We start from the raw sequence: 24,872 nt of genomic DNA on the forward strand, positions 1-24,872 counted from the left end.
CCACTGTGCACGTCTGTGTCAGAGTTAACATCTGCATTTCACCAGGACTCACCGTTATTGACCAGGACATGGAGAGGGATTTTCTTCTTCTTGAACTTCTGGACGAATTGCCTGATGGACGTCAGGGAAGCCAGATCACAGTATAAAAACTCCACTGCAAAAGGAAAGAGATGGGGCATTAACTTCCGACCTACTCCAGGAGCTGAGATGGTTTTTAAATACGTTCGATTCCATCCCACCTGCGGAGGGACACTGGGTTTTAAAGACGAAGGTGGGATTCAGGGATCAGAGCCTAGGAAGACCGTCCATGCCTCATGCCCTTGACGATCCCCCATCGTTGCGTGTAGACGGCACCTGTGACTTGCTTATAAATCAACAAAATAAGGCATTTCCTTAGGGAAGCAGGGGAGAGAGTCTTCCACTGGTCTTGAAGAACTCAGCCGCCATGTTGAGAGGGGCCATGGGGCAAGATGCTTCTGGCAGCTTCCGGGGACTGACAGCAGCCTCTGGTCAACAGCCAGCAGGAAAGCCAGAGCCCCGAACCTACAAACTCAAGGAACTACCAACAACCCCATGAGCCTAGAGGACATCCTGAGCTCCAGAGGGGCGCTCAGAGCACGCAGCCCTTTGGAGCTGATGTCACTCTGCTGGGTCATCGTGCGGCACGATAGTCCTTGGACGGCGACATCGCTGTGGGTCTCCGGGACCAGTTCCTGGGAACGTGCTTGCTCGGACGCGTGTGGTTGCAAGAAGACAGAACACAGGGAAGCATGGCTCCCGCCAGCCACGAGCACTAGCAACTGGGAGTAGGGGTGGGGTGGGCACGCTTCCGGATCAAAGCCCTTCCAGGGGAGGTCTACACACGGGTGCCATCCTGGGAACCGTTTGTTACCGGGTCAGCTGTAAGGCACACCGCGACACCGACAACAGCATTTAGAACACTAAATCATTGAGAGTCATTTTACGTGTGCTGAATCCAATGATTTCTAAAAAGACAACCTTGGAAGTTACCATTTTGCCTGGTTGTAACTCTTGTTTTTCTAGTAATTCGCGTCTGTCCTATCTACATCGCTATGAATCCGTGACAGCTTTGGGAAAAGGGAGTTTTGCCACAGACAGTTCGGAAGTGCTGTTCTAGAACACAGCGCCATCTGGCTAGGCATTCCTGACACACCGCTCTAATTTTCCGCTAACATATTCACGAGGATATATTTTTTTTTTAAAGGGGGAAGCCCCTACTGCTTCCCATAACGGGAACCGACGATAACAGGGTTGGTAGACAGACACGCTCGGCTTCCAGAAGCAGAGCAACGATACGAATCTTTACAAAGTCAGAAGATGCTTCCTCCCCACTCCCGGGAGAAGAGGGTTCCTAACCAGCGGCAAACGTGAGCGCCCCCTTTCTGCCGTGAGAATGTTGCCTCGTGAGGTGCCCCAAGGATCGAGTGGGGGGATCATGGGGGCTGCCGCTGTGCAGAGAACGTGAGCCCCCCAATCAAGCCCCTACAGCTACAGAGGGCAGGGCAGTCCCTGTGTACCAGAAGTCGCCACAGGGCCGATCCCTGATGGTGACAACGAGCCAGGCAATTTGCAGGCCGTGGGCTTCTGGAAGAGGAGAAGCCCCAGGGATGAGCTCGGGCAAGATCGGGGAATCGCATTGCTGGAGGCTGAGCTGGTACGTTCACCTAAAATGTGCGTCCTCTGCCCCCGCCCCCCCGCAAGGTGCACTGGGAGATGGGGTGGGGGTCATTGATCCAGCAGGGCTCGGGGGTGGGAGAAGGAGACACGGCTGGCATTTTCCATTTTGCCTGGAACGCCATCAGTGATGCCTTCCATTTCTGTCTTTATATTTATTTATTTTGAGGGAGAGAGAGGGGGAGCGTGAGTGGGGAAGGGGCAGACAGAGGGAGAGGGACGTGGGACTCCATGACACCCACCGTGAGATCATGACCTCAGCTGAAATCGAGTCAGATGCTTAAGCGACTGAGCCACCCAGGCGCCCCCGACACGTTCCATTTCTGTTTGGGTAATGAGAGACGTGGAAGTTGCCACGTCTCCAGGCTCTTCACTGTGCCCCTGGGGACAAGAAGTAGCCTGTGTGCCCAAACAGATGACGAGAAAACACGAGGTATACCGGTTGTCCACGTAGGCAAAACGGAAGATCCAGAAAAGCCCTGGAAGGAGGTGTGAGCCTTTAGCTGGCGCTGGTCCTGATTCAAAACCAATATGGCGGCCTCCCACCGGAGTGGGGAGGAGGGGGGAGAAAAGAGGTGAATTCTTGAATTCTTCTATACACTGATGATGGTTTTGAAAAGTGAGGATTGGGAATAAAAAGGCCAAACATTATCAAGCCGACAAGCAAACACAAGCCCCATTCCTACAAGGTAGGGATAACTCAAGACCAAAGGATCAATGGGGCCAAGGGCAGCCTTGGCTGTGGACCCCATGCTCAATCAAACACAAGCCCCATCCCTACAAGGTAGGGTTAACTCAAGACCAAAGTATCAATGGGGCCAAGGGCAGCCTTGGCTGTGGACCCCATGCTCAATCAAACACAAGCCCCATCCCTACAAGGTACGGTTAACTCAAGACCAAAGTATCAATGGGGCCAAGGGCAGCCTTGGCTGTGGACCCCATGCTCAATCAAACACAAGCCCCATCCCTACAAGGTAGGGTTAACTCAAGACCAAAGTATCAATGGGGCCAAGGGCAGCCTTGGCTGTGGACCCCATGCTCAATCAAACACAAGCCCCATCCCTACAAGGTACGGTTAACTCAAGACCAAAGTATCAATGGGGCCAAGGGCAGCCTTGGCTGTGGACCCCATGCTCAATCAAACACAAGCCCCATCCCTACAAGGTACGGTTAACTCAAGACCAAAGTATCAATGGGGCCAAGGGCAGCCTAAGCTGTGGACCCCATGCTCAATCAGTGCAAAGCCACGTTAGTGCTGTGGCATTTGTTGCCGCGTTTTCTCCAGAAAAGCCCAGCATCGAGCTGTATCTCTCAAGAAGTCTCGTACGCGCCTGGAAAACGGCCAGAATCCCCGTTGTTACGGGAGCCTACGCGTCCGTCTTTGAGTATTTGACAGATGGACAGACAAGACGGGAAATAAGGACGCAGAGGAGGCTCTGAATAACGCACTTGACAGGGCTAAAAGAATGCAGATTTAGAAGGAGGGATGAGTCTCTCGTCATGGGGACGATTTGATTATTAGGAGTTCGTACTCATCTCTGTTAATATGTTAAATGGGTAGCAACAAGATGAAAATTTCCGGGAAATGAGCACTTTTCCCAGAAAATACTGATTATTAAGATCCAATCAAGGAAGATGGGAGCAATCAGAGCGACCATATGAGAGCAATGGAAACGCTACAGGAGACGGAGTTGGGCACAGGGGAAGGCTGGTGACGGTGTCCAGGCAGATTCTTCCCTGCTTCAAAGGACGACGCCTTTACTGACGGACTCCGGACGCGGGCAGAGGGCCCGGCGGATTCGTCTGGTGATGTGTGCGTTGTTTCGATTCGGGAACCTGACGAGTTGGAGCCAGAAGGGGAGGGGACAAAAAGCCACAAAGCGCTTGACCCCACTGGTACCATCTACCCCCTCCCCAGGGCTGTTAGCCCTCGGGAGCGGATCGGGGTGACTTGAGGACCACCACACCCCCAAAAAGGCGGACAGGCATTGATGGCGGGGAACGGCTTCACTAGTGAGACTCGAGAGCTCGGACCCAGTCCCAACAGCAAACGCAGTGCCCGGGGTGGCCGGGGACCGGAAACCCCGGGGCGGGGGGGAGCAGGAGGCAGGGCTGGAGAGACAGTCAGGGAGAGACAGACCCAGAGACAGGGAGAGATAACACCGAGAGACAGTCGGGGAGAGAAGGACACAGAGACAGGGAGAGACAGACACAGAGACAGGGAGAGATAGCACCGAGAGACAGTCAGGGAGAGATGGACACAGAGACAGGGAGAGATAGCACTGAGAGACAGGGAGAGACAGACACAGAGACAGGGAGAGGCAGACACAGAGACAGGGAGAGATAGTACCGAGAGACAGGGAGAGACAGACACAGAGACAGGGAGAGATAGCACCGAGAGACAGTCAGGGAGAGACGGACACAGAGACAGGGAGAGATAGCACCGAGAGACATTCAGGGAGAGACGGACACAGAGACAGGGAGAGATAGCACCGAGAGACAGGGAGAGACAGATACAGAGACAGGGAGAGACAGACACAGACACAGGGAGAGATAGCACAGAGAGACAGTCAGGGAGAGACGGACACAGACAGGGAGAGACAGCACGGAGAGACAGTCAGGGAGAGACAGACACAGAGACAGGGAGAGACAGACACAGAGACATGGAGAGATAGCACCGAGAGACATTCAGGGAGAGGCGGACACAGAGACAGGGAGAGATAGTACCGAGAGACAGGGAGAGACAGACACAGAGACAAGGAGAGATAGCACGAAGAGAGAGTCAGGGAGAGACGGACACAGACACAGGGAGAGATAGCACCGAGAGACAGTCAGGGAGAGACAGACACAGAGACAGGGAGAGATAGCACCGAGAGACATGGAGAGACAGACACAGAGACAGGGAGAGATAGCACCGAGAGACAGTCAGGGAGAGATGGACACAGAGACAGGGAGAGATAGCACTGAGAGACAGGGAGAGACAGACACAGAGACAGGGAGAGGCAGACACAGAGACAGGGAGAGATAGTACCGAGAGACAGGGAGAGACAGACACAGAGACAGGGAGAGATAGCACCGAGAGACAGTCAGGGAGAGACGGACACAGAGACAGGGAGAGATAGCACCGAGAGACAGGGAGAGACAGACACAGAGACAAGGAGAGATAGCACCGAGAGACAGGGAGAGACAGAGACAGGGAGAGACAGACACAGAGACACGGAGAGATAGCACGAAGAGAGAGTCAGGGAGAGACGGACACAGAGACAGGGAGAGATAGCACCGAGAGACAGGGAGAGACAGATACAGAGACAGGGAGAGATAGCACCGAGAGACATGGAGAGACAGACACAGAGACAGGGAGAGATAGCACCGAGAGACATGGAGAGACGGACACAGAGACAGGGAGAGATAGCACCGAGAGACAGGGAGAGACGGACACAGAGACAGGGAGAGACAGACACAGACACAGGGAGAGATAGCATGAAGAGACAGTCAGGGAGAGACACACACAGAGACAGGGAGAGATAGCACAGAGAGACAGTCAGGGAGAGACGGACACAGACAGGGAGAGACAGCACGGAGAGACAGTCAGGGAGAGACAGACACAGAGACAGGGAGAGACAGACACAGAGACATGGAGAGATAGCACCGAGAGACATTCAGGGAGAGGCGGACACAGAGACAGGGAGAGATAGCACCGAGAGACATTCAGGGAGAGACGGACACAGAGACAGGGAGAGATAGCACCGAGAGACAGTCAGGGAGAGATGGACACAGAGACAGGGAGAGATAGCACTGAGAGACAAGGAGAGACAGACACAGAGACAGGGAGAGGCAGACACAGAGACAGGGAGAGATAGTACCGAGAGACAGGGAGAGACAGACACAGAGACAGGGAGAGATAGCACCGAGAGACAGTCAGGGAGAGACGGACACAGAGACAGGGAGAGATAGCACCGAGAGACAGGGAGAGACGGACACAGAGACAGGGAGAGATAACACCGAGAGACAGGGAGAGACAGATACAGAGACAGGGAAAGACAGACACAGACACGGGGAGAGATAGCACGAAGAGACCGTCAGGGAGAGATGGACACACAGACAGGGAGAGATAGCACCGAGAGACAGGGAGAGACAGGGAGAGATAGTACCGAGAGACAGTCAGGGAGAGACAGACACAGAGATAGGGAGAGATAGCACCAAGAGACAGGGAGAGACAGACCCAGAGACAGGGAGAGAGAGCACCAAGAGACAGTCAGGGAGAGACACACACATAAAGGGGCCCAGAAAGAGAGACAGACACGGACACAGAGAAAGAGACACAGGCACAGAGATAGACACAAACAGGGAGACAGTCAGAGCGAGGCAGATAGCGATAGACAAAGATACAGGGACATAGGGAGATAGCACCAGAGAGACCATCAGGAGAGACAGACAGAGACAGAGACAGACACACAGATCAACAGAGACAAAGAGACAGAGAGATAGCCAGAGAGAGGAGCTCCCTGGCACACGGGAGAAAAGTGCATGAGGACAGGATCATGTGTATTTCCGTATTTCCTTATTTCCAGGCAGGGTGCAGGGAGGGGGGTCCCCCTGGAAAAGCAGGCTGGTTGGGCCTCAGGCGTCCGTCTGGAATGAGGCCCGTGCCTCAGACGCCCGTCCCCAAGGCTTGGACCCCGTGAGGCCGTGGGGTCCTACGTGGCCTCTCCAGGCGGCAGCTGGGACCATACGTGCCTGCCCAGGGCTCAGCCGCCTCTCCAGACTCACTCCCCGACTCAGGGATGCTGGTGTTCCCCTGCCCAGCCTTCCTATTCAAGGTGCCCTTTCTGTCCGCAAAGCCGTCTTCCGGATCGAATGTCCTCCGAGAACCAGCTGGGCTGGTCCTTCTCCAGTGGCCTCCTGTGAAAGTCCGCCCTGCAGAGCGATACGGAGCTATACTGTGCTTTTGTTCCTCTGGACACGCCCGGCCCGCCCGGCCAGCACTGCAAGGCCCTACAAGTTGGACACTGAGCCGCTCAGGCACAAACTGGAGTCAGCCACCACCCCGTGAGAAAGGCAACAAGGACACAAGGCCTGAGTTCTCGTAAGCATTGCTGTCAACGTGCGCGCAGAAAGGGGAACGCTCGTGCCCTGTTGCTGGGAATGCAGACTGCTGCAGTCAGTGAGCACAACGGGATTGAGGGTCCTCAAACAGTGAAAAGCAGAAGGGCCCCGTGATCCAGCAATGCGACCGCTGGGTACGCCTCCAACGGGAGTGAAAGCAGGATGAATGCATAAAGGACAGGTGGTCCCTCCACAGGCCGCAGCACGGCTCAGCCTTAAAACAGAAGGGGACCCTGCCATTTGTCACAGCGTGGATAGACCATGATGCTCAGGGAGATGAGCCAGGCAGAGAAACACAAACACTGCATGATGTCACTTGTATGTGGAACCCAAAGAAGGAGGGGCGCCTGGGTGGCTCAGCTGGTTGAGCTTCGGACTGTTGATTTCGGCTCAAGTCATGATCCCGGGGCTGTGGGATCAAGCCCCGCAGTGGGCTCCTTCCATGCTGAGTGGGGAGCCCGTTTGGGATTCTCTGTCTCTCCTTCTCTCTCTCCCTCTGCTCCTCACCTACTTGGACTCTCTATCTGTCAGGAATGACAGGAGAGGAGAGGGGAGGGGAGGGGAGGGGAGAAAAAGGAGAAGAGGAGAGAAGAGAAAGGAAAAGAAAAGGAAAAGAAAAAGGAAAGGAGAAAAAAAGAAAAGGAAAAGAAAAGGAATGGAAAGGAAAGGAAAAGAAAAGAGAAAGGGAAAAAGGAAAGGACAAAAGAAAAGGAAAAGAAAAGAAAGAAAAGGAAAGGAAAGGGAAAAAGGAAAAGAAAGGGAAAAAGGAGGAAAGGAAAGAAAAGAAAGAAAAGGAAAGGAAAGGGAAAAAGGCAAGGAAAAGCAAAAAGAAGAAATGAAAAGAGAAGAAAACAAAAGAAAAGAAAAAAGACAAGACAAGACAAGACAAGAAAAGAAAAGAGAAGAAAAGAAAAGAAAAGAAAAGAGAAGAAAAGAAAAGACAAGAAAGAAAAGAAAAAAGAAGTCACAGCCCCCAAAACAGAATGGCAGATGCCAGGGGTTGTAGGAATGAGGAAGAAGCAGATGTTGGTCAAAGGACATGACGTTCCAGCTGGACATTCCCAGGATCGAACGTACGGCTCAGTGATTATAGTTATCAGGGCTGCATGATACCCTTGAATTTACCAAGGGAGGATGTTCAGTGTGCGCACTGCACAAAATGGCAGCTGTGTGCCACGAAGGACACGTGCATCGAATCGACTATGGCGATCGCTTCAAAACGTGTACGTGTATTAAATCCTCACGCCGGACGCCTTTCAAAAAATCACGCCGGACGACCTCAAAGGCACGCGCACCTCCCTCCACGCCTGAGTCACAAAGGAAATCCCTTTGGGCGGCCCACAGTACCCGCGTCTGTCTGTCAACATCTCAGCCATAAACACAATTTCAGAAGCTCAAGGGAATTGCTGGGTGGCCAGAAACTGGGGGCAGACGGGACCTCGATGAACTCCCTCGGGTGCCCATGGGACCGGCACGCAGAGTGGCGATGTGACGGGTCGGCCGGAGGTGCTCACGGGGCAGGTAGAAACAGGAAAGCACCACCCACAGGGGATCCAGAGTGAGTAGTTGTAGGCAGGCAGGTTTTCAGGAGGGGAAGGGGATTGAGCTCAGGCTTGCCCTCAACCAGCTCAGGTCGGCGCCCGGTGAGAAGGGACGGCGGTTACCTGGGTGTAGACAGGAGCTGAACAGCTTGAGCCCAGAGAGCACACATGCACATCGCTGTCCGGGACCCTCCTCCCTGTGGCCGGGGTGACCCTGTGAGCAGCCGTCCGCACGAGATCGCCGGCTGCTGCGACACTCGTCATCCCTCGCGTACCGGCTGGAAACAACAGCTGCTCGTCGCGTCCCAGGTCCTCAGAGGGGACGTCTGGGTGGAGGCGAGCTGGGGCCTTGGCGCGGGGCCTCACGAGGCCGAAACCGGGTGGGATGGGGCTGGGGTCTTCCTTCCTTCCTTCCTTCCTTCCTTCCTTCCTTCCTTCCTTCCTTCTTCTCCTCATTCCTTGTCTTAAACAGGCTCCCCAAAACACCCAGACTCTGAAAATCTCTAAATGAGCCGATTACCATATTAACCAAGTTTTGAGACATAGGCGACGTCATGAAATGCTCTAAATAACTCAGGATTGCACAAATTCTTTGGGTGCTGTGGGGTACTCCGGAATTCACCACCTCCATAAATACCACCTCTGGTTTCTCATGGTTACAGTTTTTGACGTTCGCCAGGCTTCTTTCGCAAAAACAGAAGCAGAGGATCCTTTCTGTAGCAGGTCTGAGTTTTTTGTTTCGTCTTGGTTTGCTTCTTGCTTTGGGCTCGACTCCGCACACGCCACGCAGAGAAGGCAGCCACGGAGGCACCCGGTGCTCGGTGTTGACTTTATGAATATTTCATGAGCGAGGCTGTGTTGAGTGAGCGCTGCCTCCGGATTCATTGTCCCTGGGGCGCTTGTGCATCCCGTCAAGGGGAGGATGGAACCATCGTATCATCTGCCCCTCGCAGAAGTGACCGCGCTTCTCATCCTGAGCCCAGCGCTCCGCGTGGCATCTGTCACCAGCCCCCCGGGGGCCTGACGATCCGATCTGGGAATGAGGCGCCAGCATCTGCGAGGTAATGACCGCCATTCTCCCGGGCGCCACACGGATTTTCCGCATCATTTGCCTCCCGTGCTCGTCAAGAACACATTAAGATGTGACAGAACCTGTTTAAAAACGCTCTTCAACCTTCCCGCAGAGCAGGGACCAGCAAGAAAGACCGGATTCCTTGCGCATCGCGCGAAGGAGGAGACGTGCCCACCGACCGCGGCGCTGTCTGGACAAGGAGATCGTGCCCTGCGCTGAAGTCCGATGTTGAACCCACCGAGCCACCGAGGTGTCCCATGAAGTTTATTTACTTTTGACAGAGACAGAGACAGAATGTGAGCGGGTTAGGGGCAGACAGAGAGGGAGACACAGAATCCGAAGGAGGATCCAGGCTCCGAGGCGTCAGCCCAGAGCCCGACGCGGGGCTCGAACCCGCGAACCGCGAGATCATGACCTGACCCAAAGTTGGTCCATTAACCAACGGAGCCACCCAGGGGCCCCGTAAAATCCGGTTTTATTTTTGTAGTGAGGTATAACTGACACCCACGATTATGTGAGTTTCACGTGTACATCATTGTTATTTTTTTATTAAAAATTTTTTTAATGTTTATTTTTTGCAGAGAGAGAGAGACAGAGCGTGAGTGGGTGAGGGCCAGAGACAGAGGGAGGCACAGAATCGGAAGCAGGCTCCAGGCTCCAAGCCGTTAGCACAGAGCCCGACGTGGGGCTTGAACCCACGAACCGTGAGATCATGACCTGAGCCCAAGTCGGACGCTTAACCGACTGCGCCACCCAGGCGCCCCTCCAGAACCCTTTTAAATGTAGAGTCACAGATATCTGCAAAACCAAAGGCTGTCTATATTATTACATATTATACATAACTTATATATGTTATATTTATGTGTATTTGTATAGCATGTTCATTATGATATTGTGTCATAGATAATATATGTTATATATCATATAAACGTATGAAATAAATAGTATATAAATAAAATAAATACCCACGATACATGTATAATAATATAGTATTATATAATGCATATTAGATAGCATAAGATATGCTACATATTATTATACTTTATGTCATGTTTTTATATATAACACAGGTATAGAGAGTCAATAATATACAAATGGAGGTCATCTTTGTGCTTTCAGAAACATTTCAAATAGCAGAGAAAAAGACCACAAAACCTGTCAACACATTAAAACAAGTGCACCATCTCCCTCAAATGAACCGTTAGCTGGAGACGCCAGGGTAATGAACCCTGCAAAGCGATCTCACCTCCAGCCACCGGCCTGGAACGACGCACATTTCAAAAGATGGACAGGACAGACGGCCGGACACAGACCGACAGACACACACACACGGAGGGGGGAAGGGCACTGTCTCCTTTCTTAGTCTCAGACCCAAACAGCCGGCTGCACGCACTACCCTTAAAAAATATTACCCGTTAACAGAAAAAGAGACTCCCGATGAACGTTTCAGAAATTAATGTCGACCGAGTCCTTATTTCGTTCTCTTCTGTTCCTGAGATTGTTTTCTTCTTTCTACCTCCAGCCTATCTGAATGGCGTTTTTCTCACCAATTTAGAGATACACGAAAGGCAATGATTTCAGCAATAATGTTCTTCAGAAGAGGATGCTGTTTGGATTTCCCGTTGTACGAGTTTGCTCGGTTGCTGCTAACAGTATTGTGCATGGGGTGGTTTACATCAGACACATTTATTTCTCCTGGTTCTGGAGGCTGGGAACCTGAGATGCAGGCAGGGCTGAGGCTGGGAGTCTGAGGTCCAGGAGGGGCTGAGGCTGGGGGTCTGAGGTCCAGGGAGGGCCAGGCTGGGGGTCTGAGGTCCAGGCAGGGCTGAGGCAGGGAGTCTGAGATGCAGGCAGGGTGAGGCTGGGGGTCTGAGGTCCAGGGAGGGCCAGGCTGGGGGTCTGAGGTCCAGGCAGGGCTGAGGCAGGGAGTCAGATGCAGGCAGGGCTGAGGCTGGGGGTCTGAGGTCCAGGCAGGGCTGAGGCAGGGAGTCTGAGATGCAGGCAGGGTTGAGGCTGGGGGTCTGAGGTCCAGGCAGGGCTGAGGCAGGGAGTCTGAGATGCAGGCAGGGCTGAGGCTGGGGGTCTGAGGTCCAGGGAGGGCCAGGCTGGGGGTCTGAGGTCCAGGTAAGACTGAGGCAGGGAGTCTGAGATGCAGGCAGGGCTGAGGCTGGGGGTCTGAGATCCAGGAGGGGCTGAGGCTGGGGGTCTGAGGTCCAGGCAGGGCCCAGGGTGGGAGGCTGAGATCCAGGCAGGGCCGAGGCTGGGGGTCTGAGATCCAGGCAGGACTGAGGCTGGGGGTCTGAGGTCCAGGAGGGGCTGAGGCTGGGAGGTTGAGATCCAGGCAGGGCTGAGGCAGGGAGTCTGAGATCCAGGCAGGGCTGAGGCTGGGAGTCTGAGATGCAGGCAGGGCTGAGGCTGGGAGTCTGAGGTCCAGGAGGGGCTGAGGCTGGGGGTCTGAGATCGAGGCAGGGCTGAGGCAGGGGGTCTGAGATCCAGGCAGGGCTGAGGCTGGGGTCTGGGATCCAGGCGGGGCTGAGACAGGGAGTCTGAGATGCAGGCAGGGCTGAGGCTGGGAGTCTGAGATCCAGGCAGGGGTGAGGCTGGGTCCTGCTGAGGCCTCTCTCCTTCGGGTGCAGACCCCAAGTTCTCCTGTGTCCTCACGTGGTCGTCTCTCTGGCTTATGTGTGTCCTAATCTCTTCTTCCTACAAGGACCCAGTTCTATGGGATCAGGGCCAACCTAAGTGACCTCATTTCACCTTAATTTGCGCTTTTAAACCCCAATATCCCAATGCAGACCCATTCTGAGATCCTGGAGGTTAGGGGGTCCTACACATGAATTCTGGAGACACGGTTCGACCCAGAATCCCTGTGGATGGTGAGACCCAGGCTGGCTGTGCTGAATGACTCTCACCTTTGGGCTCCTCCATCCCCGTGGTCTGGGTTAGTCGTCCTTGGGGCCAGTGCCCTGCAGCGTGAGCATGTCTGGGCAGGGTGACTAGGGAAGCCAGTGGCCTCCAAAAAGGTGGTGCCTCCTGGACCCCACAGGCCACCAACATGGCTTTGTGAACACGTTGATGGAACTGCTCCCTCGCCCGCACAAAGTATTTTCCCAATTCCAGACGGAGAATTTCGCTCCCCACAGTTCAGTTGGGCACTGGTGGGTGTAACAGTTTCCCAAGAGGCCCGGAGGAGGCAGGAATTCTCTGGGTGTTTCCCCAAAACGGTTCCTGTCTCCCTCCCGCTGCAAGAGGGAGAAATTCCAACATTCACCATGAGAACCAGACGGGGCTTGTGAACAGGGCAGCCCCCTCCCTCCACCGGGACCAGGCTGGGTCCCAGGGACTCCACCTCCTCAAGCTTGTCCACACTCGGACTCCAGAAGGTCGTCCGTTGCCCTGCAAGCGTTCCCAGCCGTGCCTAAGAGGTTCCTCATCTCAGTCACTGGAGACACGTAAATGTGAACAGGGTGGAATGGCCATCAGAAGACCGTGCCCCAACCTGATGCAGGAAGACGCCACAGAGGGTCCCAAATGCACATAAGCACATCCAGACACATGTCCCCTGAAGGATGCGCTCTGTCTCCAGGGGGCAGAAGAGCCCCATCACTCACTGTCTTGGGAGCATGACTGCTTCCGTCCTATTCCACGTCCCACGCACTTGTTGGTTGGGCAACTCCCAGTAGGTCCCTCAACCCCTTCGAGCCATGGGGTTGTCTCCGTGTGTTGGGGCTGCCGTGAACAAAGTACCACAAGCCACACGGCTTGCAGATGACCAGGCTGGAGGCCCGGGATGAGGCTGCGTGGGTGGCTGGAGTCCAGAGAGAGCGGTTGTCTCGCCTCGTCCATGGCCGCCATCTTGTTTTGTCCTCCAATGGCGGAGAGAGAGAGAACTAGCTCTCTGGTGTCCTGTCCTATAAAGACTCCAATCCCATCATGGGGATCCCATCATCTTACGACCTTGGGAAACCCTAGTTACCTCCCAAGGGCCCATCTCCTAACACCAACACATTTGGAGTTAGGCTTCCACGTGTGAATTTTGGAGGGACAAACATTCACTCTCCCAGACAGAGTGCAGTAACACCTTCCTGTTTTTAGGGCTCACGTGCGCTGTGAATATGCCGAATGCCGACCAAGAACTCAGGGCAGCGTCGTCAATGTAGCTCAGCGCCCCGAAGTGTCAGCCGTGACGCGAAACCTCATTGTCATCACCCGGAAATCCCTTTGGCAATCCCAGCGTGGGAGTGCTGGAATCAGTCCAAGCACCTACTGTCGTCAGCATTTCCACCACTGAGTCACCAGGCTAGGCTTCGGTGTGTGCAGTTTCCGGCCACGCCGTGTCCACGTCGGGTCTCGTGTCTGCTCCGCCGGGTCCAGCTGACACAGCACGGAAGCTATCGAGTGTGTTTTTAAACCTCTGTGCTCCCAAGCTGCCGGGTTAAGTAATCCTGTGGGTACCAAGCGCTCGAAAGTGCTGACCATCGGCTTCTTGCCTTTCTGGGTCACGGATCTCTCCAGCACGGACACCATATGCAGACTCGCCGTGGGTTGTTTCTCACGTTCATCCTATTTATCTTTAGCACCTGCTTCTGTACCAGTTTCTAATTTAAAGCTAATGATGATCCGTGACGGGTCCTCACCGTGACAGACGCTGACTCTGTAAGTACCGCCCGCCATATCCAGCCACGGGGTTGACGTTCAGGTGTATGTGAGGAAAAAAAAACAACAGCCAGAATCCACGTTTGGATGGGTTTATGGGTGAACAAATCATATCGAGATGGATTTTCAGGCTCCCCATCTTTAGAGGGTGTCATGAGGGACCGCCCACGGATGCTGTGTCCCCAAGGAGTGCTCTGTTTCCGTGACCTCCAGGTGGTGACTGAAGAGTGTGAGTCATCTGAAAGGTGGAAATCTGCAAGGTGGGGGAGGACTTCCATTCAGGGATACCAAGCGTGACACGTTGTCCCCTTCCCGTCCCTCACTCTCTAATAATGAAACCGAACAGGGATGCCTGTGTTCCCGCAACAGGGGTGTATGGCACCCTACATTTATGCCAGGCGAGTGTGTGAGGCTCACACGTTGAGGAACCAGAGGTCACTTCTCGGAAGACATGCCTACAGGTCCAGTTTCCATGAAGCTCCGGGTCGCCTGGCCGAGCGCCATATTGGTTTTTCTCCGATCTCTTGTCCCAGCAGCACTGAGGCAGGTCTGAGCTTCCGAAGCTGAGCCGATGGTCAACAAGATGGCGGTGGGGACAGTAGAGCCACGGGACCCCAAGAAGACAGTGGTGGGGACAGCAAAGCCAGGGAAGTCTAGTTCAGATCGAAACCATGAGCCCCGGTTGTGGGATCTGGCTGTGAACTCCTTGCTCAGCTCTCCCTGGCCACAAACAATGACCTGGATGGACAGGAGGATACAGGTATACCCTTTCCACCGTTGGAAGATGAACTGGGGGTGGAGAATTTACTGACAGTTATGATCAGCCCAGCCTACCTTGACTGCCACGTCTACTGATGGGACCACTTGAAATGTAACCCTAGGAAGTAAGAGACAATCCTGTGATAGCATCGTTCTGTTGTTATATACGCTGGCTCCCCTTCTGGGCACTTAACCCTTTCAATGACGTTAATATGACTTTCAAATCCTACACCCCAAGGGAGCTGCCTTTGGGATTTTGTTTTATTTTCCTGGGCTCCCTTTCACATCATCCACCAAGCACATGTCTCATGGCCATCTTAGACAGAAAACATCCTCGGTACTCTAAGGACCACACGGCCACCCGCTCTCAGTGCCTGCTGTCACAGAGAAAGCATTGTCCTTCATAACGATGACACATCAAGCCACAGTGGATACGGAAGGCAGAATGATCCATGGGCAAGAGGTGATCCACACACCATGAGCTAAGAGGGCGCCATTTTGATTGTAGACGTGTGGACTTGAAAGTCAACAAAGAGAAAGAAAAATGGGAACACCCTTGGTGTGAACGACAGGGAGGAGGAAAGGACAAGGTATGGGGCATTCTGAATGTCTGTAAGATGTCCGCCATCTACGGAGGAGGCAGAAAAGTTCTGCCAAAGGGACCCCAAGGTGAGAATGGAGGGGTCAATGGGGTCAGAAGATGGGGGGGGGGCTCAGGAGCTGTCCAGTCATGGATTGGGAGCCAGGCTTCTCCACTTGGAAGCTGGGCCCCTTCATCCGGTGTTCTCATCCCCAAAACAGAGCCAAGAATAGTACCTACCACTGGAATGTTCTAGAAGGAAGGCGTGCAAAATTCTTAGCATAACGTGTGCTCAGTAACTCCTTCCTTCACTCTGAAATTCCTGTTTTTGTTAGAAGGATGGATGGTCAGGGGAGGTGAGGAAGCAGACATCGGGACAGGCAGGCAGACAGGAAAAGAAGAGAGTGACCGATCAGAGGCATCCATCGTGACGCCCCAGGGAGCGAGGCGCTCACACGAAAGGAAAGGCACTGCGCGAAAATTAGTCCGGAGAAATGTATCAGGAGGGAGGGAGATAGGTAAGGGCAGGACAGCACTGTAGCGGTATTTTCACAGCGCTTTTAAAATCGGGCTAATTAGCCGCCCCGTGTTAGCCAGAACTCTGGGTCAACAGACGATGGCAAACACTTGAAGCCTCATTCGTGCTCAGAGAAGAAACAGCCAGACCGCGTGCGTGTGGAACGCAATTTGCGTTTGCCCACCGTCTGCTTGTCTGTGGGATACGACCGCCACTTGGTGACAGCCTGTCCCGGTGTAGCCCCCATCATCCCAAACACACCCCAGACCCCAGCTGTCCTGCCCGGACCGTCCGCGGAAATCGGGATTTAAGAAGACTGTTTGTAAGAACTCATTTCTTTGGCATTACTTTGTTCGCTTTCTCCGGCGACATATTTGTATGGAATTCAGCTCATTCGCATTTCATTTTGTAATCGCATCTGTGCTGACCCCCAGAGCTCCCTAAATGTTCTGTTCTTGTCATTTTCACATTTGTCGTTTCCTCAGGTGATGTCACCAAAGAGAGTCCCTGCGCTCGGTCTGACTCACACGGCCCGCGGTGTTTTCAACATTGTGCTGAGTTCTTGTTTCGTTCTGTTGGTTTAAAGTGACGCCTTCTCGGCCGCCTTAGACGCTTGTCCTGAAGCTCGCTCGGTCGGAGGGTTTCATCTGGAGGCACCGGGTCCTCGCCACGGTCCCCTTGCTCCGACATCCCCTGGGGATTTTCTTGATAAAGTGCATTTTGTTGTGGATACTGCACCCTGATGATGCCAGACATGTGCGGTAACATTTATGAGGCAACAAGGTTAATTGCCTTCCAGCAGACAAAAACAACAACAACAACAACAACAAAAACAAAACACGAAAAGCACGGGTTCTGTTTGCAGAGAAAGACAGTTAACGAGTAAGGAGGGGACTCTGTTTTCTCTTGTCCCCATTTTGTCACAGTGCCTGGGGACTGGGTTCCGATCAGCTTTTTTTTTTTTTTTTTTTTTTATTAATTTATACAGTTCCAGATATGGCTCCCATACCGAGGACGGTCAGTGGACAGTCTGTTCTCCCTGTACACACATGGACGATGCAGCCTGGTGGTTTTGAAACCGTGGGGTACCCAGAGTCACCTTGAGGGAGGGCGGGAACAGGTGCAGGCGGGGGGATTCACGTCTGCAGTTCCTGGCCCCACGCGAGTCTGGGTGCCCTTCCTTGTGACTCTCGTCGGGATCCGAAGTGACTCGGCTCGGCTCAGGAAGGAGGGGATGCTTGTAAGAAGCAAGAAGTGACACCTGACAGGGGTCACCGGCTCGGGGAGGCTCCCAGTGGGTTTGGACTAAGGCTGGAGGCGGTCCTGGGAAAAAGAAGGGACCCCGTGCAGACACTGTACCTCCGTCCACGGTGAAGGGAGCAAGACGGGGCTGAAGACCATTTTCATTATGAAAACCAGAATGAACGTTCACTCTGCAAAATCTCCCCATGGGTACAGCCTCCCATGTCCCCTCTCCCCCACCGACCCCACGCTTTGGACTGTTTAACCTGCTAACGGGTTGAATTGTGTCCCTAAAAGGACACGTGCGGCTTCTAAGTGTTCTGGATTCTGGCGCCTTGAGATCTGGGGTCGTGCTGAGCTTGGAGGGACGGCTCCTCCTGGGGGGTAGCCAAGTCCCAGGGATGGCACGTGCTTGGATGCGAGCAAGGAATCCGCAGCCTAGACCCCAACCCGGATTTCCGTGGGGCTCCTGGTCTCCGAGCCACCCCTGGGCACCTGCCTTCCGCTCCCAGGGCGGGTGCCAGGCAGCTCGGGGAAGCCGCGATGCCCCGGGGGGCCGACAGGACCGTTCACGCTGGCCAAGCTGCAGCCCGCGGCACCCTGCATTATGGCTGCAGACGCCACGACCTCGTCGCGTTTGCCACACCTTGTGCGGCGACAGCAGACTTCGAGCAGAGGCTCACGCTTTCGTTTCTGGGTTAACGTGATGTGGTCGTCGTGGGTGCCCTGACCGTGTAGGAAGCAAACCAAGCAAGAACCAGATCTCCGGACGCAGAGTATTTATGTATTTATGTCACTATTGATTAGCCGGGAGACAGGAGACCTCGTGTCCCCCGCCTGTCACAGGAGCTCAGAGCCTTCGGGGGGAGCAGGTGCACCCGGGCGGGACAAGCCTTGCGGTCCCCCCCCCCCCCCGAGCTCTGTGCCCTCCACACGGGCTCCACGTCTGGTGGGAGCCACAGGATGTGGCTTATCATCTGCCTTACGCTGAGGGACACCCGCGTGGGCATTGAAAGCTCACTCCTGCGGGCACTGCGGGCTGGTCCCAGCTCCCCAGCCCCTGTGATGCCTCTGGGCACAGCTTGGAAAGCCAGAGACCGGGTGCTGTTGGTTCACGGTTTGCGTGAGGGCCAAGCTCACGGCACAGAGACCGGGCACGACGGGAGTATGCCCCCAGCCCCGCCCCGCGGCCCCGTCCCCACAGTGCCAGTGGAGCGACGGGGCTCTGTTCTTGTGCCTTGTCCCCCGGAGCACGATGGGTCCTGCCACCATCTGGGATTAAAGCCGCTGGGACTGGGGGGTTTCAATGGTCCTGGGTCAAGCGGCATCGCCCCCCCCCCCCGCCCTGATATGTGGACGCCCGTCACCGATGGCCCCCTGGCCTTGTTCCCTTTGCCCCCTGCCCTCCCTGCACACATGCTTCTGCTCTCAGGGTCTTGCCCACTGGATTCCGGGGCTCCATCCCGACTGTGGGTGTCCCTCTTGAGCCGCACAAGAGCACTCCTGGCCATCCCGCGGTCGCGGCGAGAATCACGGAATTCGACCCAGGTACCACCTGCTGGACGGTCCACGTCCCCGGGCCACAGCCCCAGAGACCCTCCTCTCTCTCGGCCACCAGTGCCTCGGCTCGGATCTGCTCACTGGCCGTCACCTTTATACTGACCTTCTTAAATCTTTTCTGTACTTTCTGCCTTGACCTCTGCGATCAGCTGATAAGGACTCTCATACGTACGGCCACCATGAAACCCCTTCCATCTGTGAATGTGGCCTCCTATGGTAGTTAATGCTTTTTCTAAAACTTTTGTGACCGTGTTATAGGTCTTGAGACAAGGAGATCATCCCAGATTATCCAGGTGGGTCCTAAATATATCACGACTGTACATGCAAGGGAAGAACCGGGAGGCGGACACGATACAGAAGAGAACCCACATGAAGGCGGAGAAAGAGACGGGAGGGACGTGGCCTGGAGCCTCAGAAGCTGGAAGAGGAAGGAAGGACCCTCCCCTGGAGCCTCGAGAGAGAGTGTGGTCCTGCCCCTCCTGGATCTCAGTGGCCCTGCCTGGATCTCAGGGGCCCTGCCCTGCCTGGATCTCAGTGGTCCTGCCCCTCCTGGATCTCAGCGGCCCTGCCCTGCCTGGATCTCAGATGCCCTGCCCCTCCTGGACCTCAGGGGTCCTGCCCCTCCTGGATCTCAGGGGCCCCTCCCTGCCTGGATCTCGGCGGCCCTGCCCTGCCTGGATCTCAGGGGTCCTGCCTGGATCTCAGTGGCCCTGCCCTGTCTGGATCTCAGGGGTCCTGCTTGGATCTCAGCGGCCCTGCCCTGCCTGGATCTCAGGGGTCCTGCCCCTCCTGGATCTCAGTGGCCCTGCCCTGCCTGGATCTCAGCGGCCCTGCCCTGCCTGGATCTCAGCGGCCCTGCCCTGCCTGGATCTCAGCGGCCCTGCCCTGCCTGGATCTCAGCAGCCCTGCCCTGCCTGGATCTCAGTGGCCTTGCCCCTCCTGGATCTCATTGGCCCTGCCCTGCCTGGGTCTCAGTGGTCCTGCCTGGATCTCAGCGGCCCTGCCCTGCCTGGATCTCAGCGGCCCTGCCCTGCCTGGATCTCAGCGGCCCTGCCCTGCCTGGATCTCAGTGGCCCTGCCCCTCCTGGGTCTCAGTGGCCCTTCCCTGCCTGGATCTAAGTGGCCCTGCCCTACCTGGATTTCAGTGGCCCTGCCCCTCCTGGATCTCAGCGGCCCTGCTCTGCCTGGATCTCAGCGGCCCTGCCCCTCCTGGATCTCAGTGGCCCTGCCCTGCCTGGATCTCAGAGGCCCTGCCCCTCCTGGGTCTCAGGGGTCCTGCCCCTCCTGGATCTCAGTGGCCCCTCCCTGCCTGGATCTCGGTGGCCCTGCCCTGCCTGGATCTTGGTGGCCCTGCCCTGCCTGGATATCAGCGGCCCTGCCCTGCCTGGATCTCAGCGGCCCTGCCCCTCCTGGATCTCAGTGGTCCTGTCCCTCCTGGGTCTCAGCGGCCCTGTCCCTCCTGGATCTCAGCGGCCCTGCCCTGCCTGGATCTCAGCGGCCCTGCCCTGCCTGGATCTCAGCAGCCCTGCCCTGCCTGGATCTCAGTGGCCCTTCCCTGCCTGGATATCAGTGGCCCTTCCCTGCCTGGATCTCAGTGCCCCTGCCTTGCCTGGATCTCAGCAGCCCTGCCCTGCCTGGATCTCAGTGGCCCTGCCCCTCCTGGATCTCAGAGGTCCTGCCTCTCCTGGATCTCAGTGGTCCTGCCCTGCCCTGCCTGCATCTCAGGGGTCCTGCCTGGATCTCAGCCATCCTGTCCCTCCTGATTCTCAGTGGCCCTGTCCTGTCTGGATCTCAGCAGCCCTGCCCTGCCTGGGTCTCAGTGGTCCTGCCCCTCCTGGATTTCAGTGGCGCTGCCCTGCCTGGGTCTCAGGGGCCCTGCCCTGCCTGGATCTCAGTGGCCCTGCCCTGCCTGGATCTCAGCGGTCCTGACCCTCCTGGATCTCAGAGGCCCTGCCCCTCCTGGATCTCAGTGGCCCTGCCCCTCCTGGATCTCAGCGGCCCTGCCCTGCCCTGTCTGGATCTCAGGGGTCCTGCTTGGATCTCAGTGGCCCTGCCCTGCCTGGATCTCAGGGGTCCTGCCTGGATCTCAGCCATCCTGTCCCTCCTGATTCTCAGTGGCCCTGCCTCTCCTGAATCTCAGGGGCCCTGCCCTGCCTGGATCTCAGTGGCCCTGCCCCTCCTGGATCTCAGGGGTCCTGCCCTGCCTGGATCTCAGTGGCCCTCCCCCTCCCTGGATCTCAGCGGCCCTTCCCTGCCTGGATCTCAGCATCCCTGCCCCTCCTGGATCTCAGCGGCCCTTCCCTGCCTGGATCTCAGTGGCCCTGCCCCTCCTGGATCTCGGTGGTCCTGCCCTGCCTGGATCTCAGGGGTCCTGCCCTGCCTGGATCTCAGCGGCCCTGCCCCTCCTGGATCTCAGTGGCTCTGCTCCGCCTGGATCTCAGCGGCCCTGCCCTGCCTGGATCTCAGCGGCCCTGCCCTGCCTGGGTCTCAGTGGTCCTGCCCCTCCTGGATTTCAGTGGCGCTGCCCTGCCTGGGTCTCAGGGGCCCTGCCCTGCCTGGATCTCAGTGGCCCTGCCCTGCCTGGATCTCAGCGGTCCTGACCCTCCTGGATCTCAGTGGCCCTGCCCTGCCTGGATCTCAGCGGCCCTGCCCTTCCTGGATCTCAGTGGCCCTGCCCCTCCTGGATCTCAGCGGCCCTGCCCTGCCCTGTCTGGATCTCAGGGGTCCTGCCTGGATCTCAGCCATCCTGTCCCTCCTGATTCTCAGTGGCCCTGTCCTGTCTGGATCTCAGCAGCCCTGCCCACACCTGGATCCCAGCAGCCCTCCCTGCCTGCATATCAGACTTCTGGTCTCCAGAGCCGGAACGCGATGAATTCCTGTGGGTTAAGGCACTAACACAGGACACTAACACAACCTTCGGTCTGTCTGTCCATGTGGCATCCTCCTGCCAGAGTTGTCCTTCTAACATACACATCTGACGACACGAGTCCCCTCCCTAATGGTCGCCCTCGTGACCGCTCCTGCCTCCCAAAACACTACCCACGTTGAGCTCTATGAGGGCACACTTTTTCCAGGACACATCCTGGATCCCTGGTAGAAGGTCAGTTGTATCTGTGAACGTGGCCCCCACAGGTGACCCAACATTATTCTGGATGGTTCTGTGACGGTGTTTGTGGAAGAGGTTAACAGTGAAATCGGTGGCTGGTGAGTCGAGCAGAGGGCCTTCCATAATGTGGTGGGCCTCGTCTAATCTGTTGACGGTCCGGAGAGCCTAAAGCCTGAGCACCGCAGAGGAAAGGGGAATTCTGCCAGCAGGTGGTGTTCTGACAGGTCGACTCAGCAGAGTTTGGACTTGCCATCATCCGTGACTGCATGAGCCAGTTTTCCAAAGAACCCTCATACACACGGTGTCCTTGTGGTGTGGGATACGAGGAAGGCCTAGGGGAACCCCCAGGATTAACTGTCGGCCAGGAAAGCCCTCCTGTGACTCACGGCATCACTACCAAGCCTGCATGTGCTTTATGACGATGGTTTTGGGTCCACACGCAAAACCAAGCACGTCTTCCCCCAGCATCTACACACACGCCCAGTGTGGCCCATGGGATGTGGGTTGGAGTCCCTGCACACGTCCCTCCCGCAGCCCGAGTGCGCATCTCTGGGATGAGTAGGCGTTAAGGACACAGCAGAGGGAGAAGACGGGCCATCAGGATGTCACGGGTGCACCGCCAGGGCGGGTTCCTCCCTCCTGTCCTCTCCCGGCCCCTGTTTCTGTGCAAATCAGTGCATCTTCCTGGTTTTCCCACCTGTGCTACCCGTTTCCCAGGTGCCATGACGTCACCTCAACAAAACTCCGTCCCTTGAGTCCCGGGACCCTGCACTGCCCATTCCCTTCGCGAGCGATAATGGCAGAGTTTTGACTACTCGTGTGCTCTCGATTCCCTCTGGACATGTGGACTTTATTGACTCTCTTTCTCTTGAAGAATAAAGTGTGGCACAAAGGTGTGGCAGGTGTGGGAAGGGTCTCCCACACAGAAGGAAGACCACATGGAAAGAAGCAAGATCAAAGGCGAGCAGACGTGGGGCCTGTGTTCCGTGAGCACCTGTTGCCTGCAGAAACGTGTTAACATGGAAAACAGTAGGAAAGGTCCTCAAAAACTTACAAGTGGAACACCCAAAGCGTCCGGCGATCCCACCTCTGGGTATTTACCCAAAGGATGGAAATGACAATCTTAAAGAGATGTCGACGCCCCGCCCCCACCGCAGCGTCATTCGCAACAGCCAAGAGGGGGAAACAACCGAAAAGGTCATCGGGGGTTGAATGGATAAAGAAAAGGCGGCCGTATACACACCGCGGAATACTACTCAGCCTTAAAAAAGGAAGGAAATCAAATCACGTCGGCCACACGGGTGAACGTGGACCACGTTTACGCTAAGCGTCACGGAAGCACAAATATCGTATGGTTCTGCTTGCGCGTTTTACGTAAAATAGTCAAAGCCATAGAAAGTAGAAAGGTGGGGTGAGGGGCTGGGGGAGGGGGACGTGGGCCAAGATGTTGGTCAATGAGGACAGAGTGTGACTCTTTTGGAAAGAAAGGTGTCGTGCATAAAACATGTGTCAAGAAGGTTGATCTTGGGGCGGCTCAGTCGGTTGAGCATCCGACTTCGGCTCAGGTCATGATCTCACCGTTCGTGGGTTCGAGCCCCACGTCGGGCTCTGTGCTGACAGCTCGGAGCCTGGAGCTGCTTCGGGTTCTGTGTCTCCCTCTCTCTCTCTGCCCGCCCCCCTGCTCACACTCTGTCTCTCTCTCTCCCTCAAGAATAAATAAACATTAAAACAAAATTTTAAGAAGGTCAATCTTATGTAAAGTGCCCTTACCGCTATAAAATACGATTAAAAAAAAAAAAGAAATGGAAGACATTTTTATGGCCAGATACACAATTTCATTCCGAACGAGACCGACTGACTTTTCACATCTGCTCTGATGCACAGATACGAATACTTTGCATATCAAGCATTTGGATGTAAATCGCGGCTCGTAAGACACGCAGTGATAACTGGGTCTCTGGCATTTTCCGAGCAACCTCGGGGAGGCCGGGGCTCGGCCAACGTGCACCATGCACGGCGGCAGAAGGAAAGAGACACAGGATGCAGGTGAAGGCTGGGGTTGCGTATATGGGGACATGTCATGTGGGGCACGTCCGGTCTTTGGATGAACTTTGGGGACCAGCCCTGTCCTGGGATGCGCTGCCCATGGGGTTGGGGCCAGCAGACCAGGAGCCCACCGGCTTTGTCCTCAGGACTCTGTCTCCCGAGCCACGTGGGACACCTGCTCGCACACAAATACCTGTGCACGTGTGTCCCCTGGATGCACCAGTGGGAGCCCAGAAGTCGGAAGCGAAAAGGAGCATCAGGAGACCCCGTCCCCCCTGCCTTGCCGTGACTCTGCGGGAAGGTACGACGGTGTCGTGAGCCGTTCACCCCGAACATGCACCGTTTCGCGAGCACCAGGACGCGAGGGGACAGGGTCACGTCTGCTTCCTCCGTGGAGATGGTGAGGATGACTCACACAGTTGCCGGTGGCAAGAAGCAGGTTACGCTTCAAACAGAACTCGTACAGACACCGTCTGCAAAGACAGGAGCTGTGTGGAGAGGCTCCGCGGGGCCACGGATTCTGGAGCTTGGGGCTGACTCAACGATCCCCAGCTGCACTGCCCCTGGAACAGCATCCGTCAAATCCCTGAGGCGGGATCCACCCAGGATGCCACGCTTCGCCTCCCCCCCCCCCCCCCCAGGTGCAGGCACAGCTCGGGACGGCTGTTTCCGGGCTGCCTGGTGGGAAACTCACCGTGGGGAAGCTCTCTGGGGTGAGAATCTGGTATTTCGGCACATCCGTGAGACTCAGCGGAGCCCGGCGGGTGGCCCTCGGGTCACCCCCAGCACAAAAGCACGTTGGGCAAGGAGAACAAGGCAAGAACAAGGAGCCAGGATGGGGATGGAGAATGAGCCCTCCGAACGGAACCCTGGAACCTCAATCTGTCCTACAACGTACTTGGCCACCCGAGCTGGCAAAATCTCAGGGACGATGAAGGTTGACGGTCCAAGTTCTGTTTCCCAGAGCCACAGGCATGTCCACAAACAGCTGC

At 55.8% G+C, this 24,872-nt stretch overlaps 1 protein-coding gene across 11 annotated transcripts in view; it reads right to left on the reverse strand.

Moving 5' to 3' along the window:
- Positions 1–24,872, reverse strand: part of DHRSX (dehydrogenase/reductase X-linked) — a 227,781-nt gene that overhangs the window by 120,250 nt on the left and 82,659 nt on the right. For 10 of the 11 annotated variants that reach the window (XR_006710937.1, XR_006710938.1, XR_006710935.1 and 7 more), the window contains one exon: positions 53–154. The exons of the other annotated variant lie outside the window; for it this stretch is intronic. Coding sequence is in view for 6 of the 10 variants with exons in the window: in XM_045471941.1 (XP_045327897.1) it covers positions 53–154 (102 nt within the window). In the remaining 4 variants the exon portion in view is untranslated. The remainder of the gene's footprint in view (positions 1–52; positions 155–24,872) is intronic. 11 annotated transcript variants of the gene reach the window in all.

Source organism: Leopardus geoffroyi, chromosome X, assembly GCF_018350155.1.
Source record: "Leopardus geoffroyi isolate Oge1 chromosome X, O.geoffroyi_Oge1_pat1.0, whole genome shotgun sequence".
In the NCBI taxonomy this organism is placed as follows: domain Eukaryota; kingdom Metazoa; phylum Chordata; class Mammalia; order Carnivora; family Felidae; genus Leopardus; species Leopardus geoffroyi.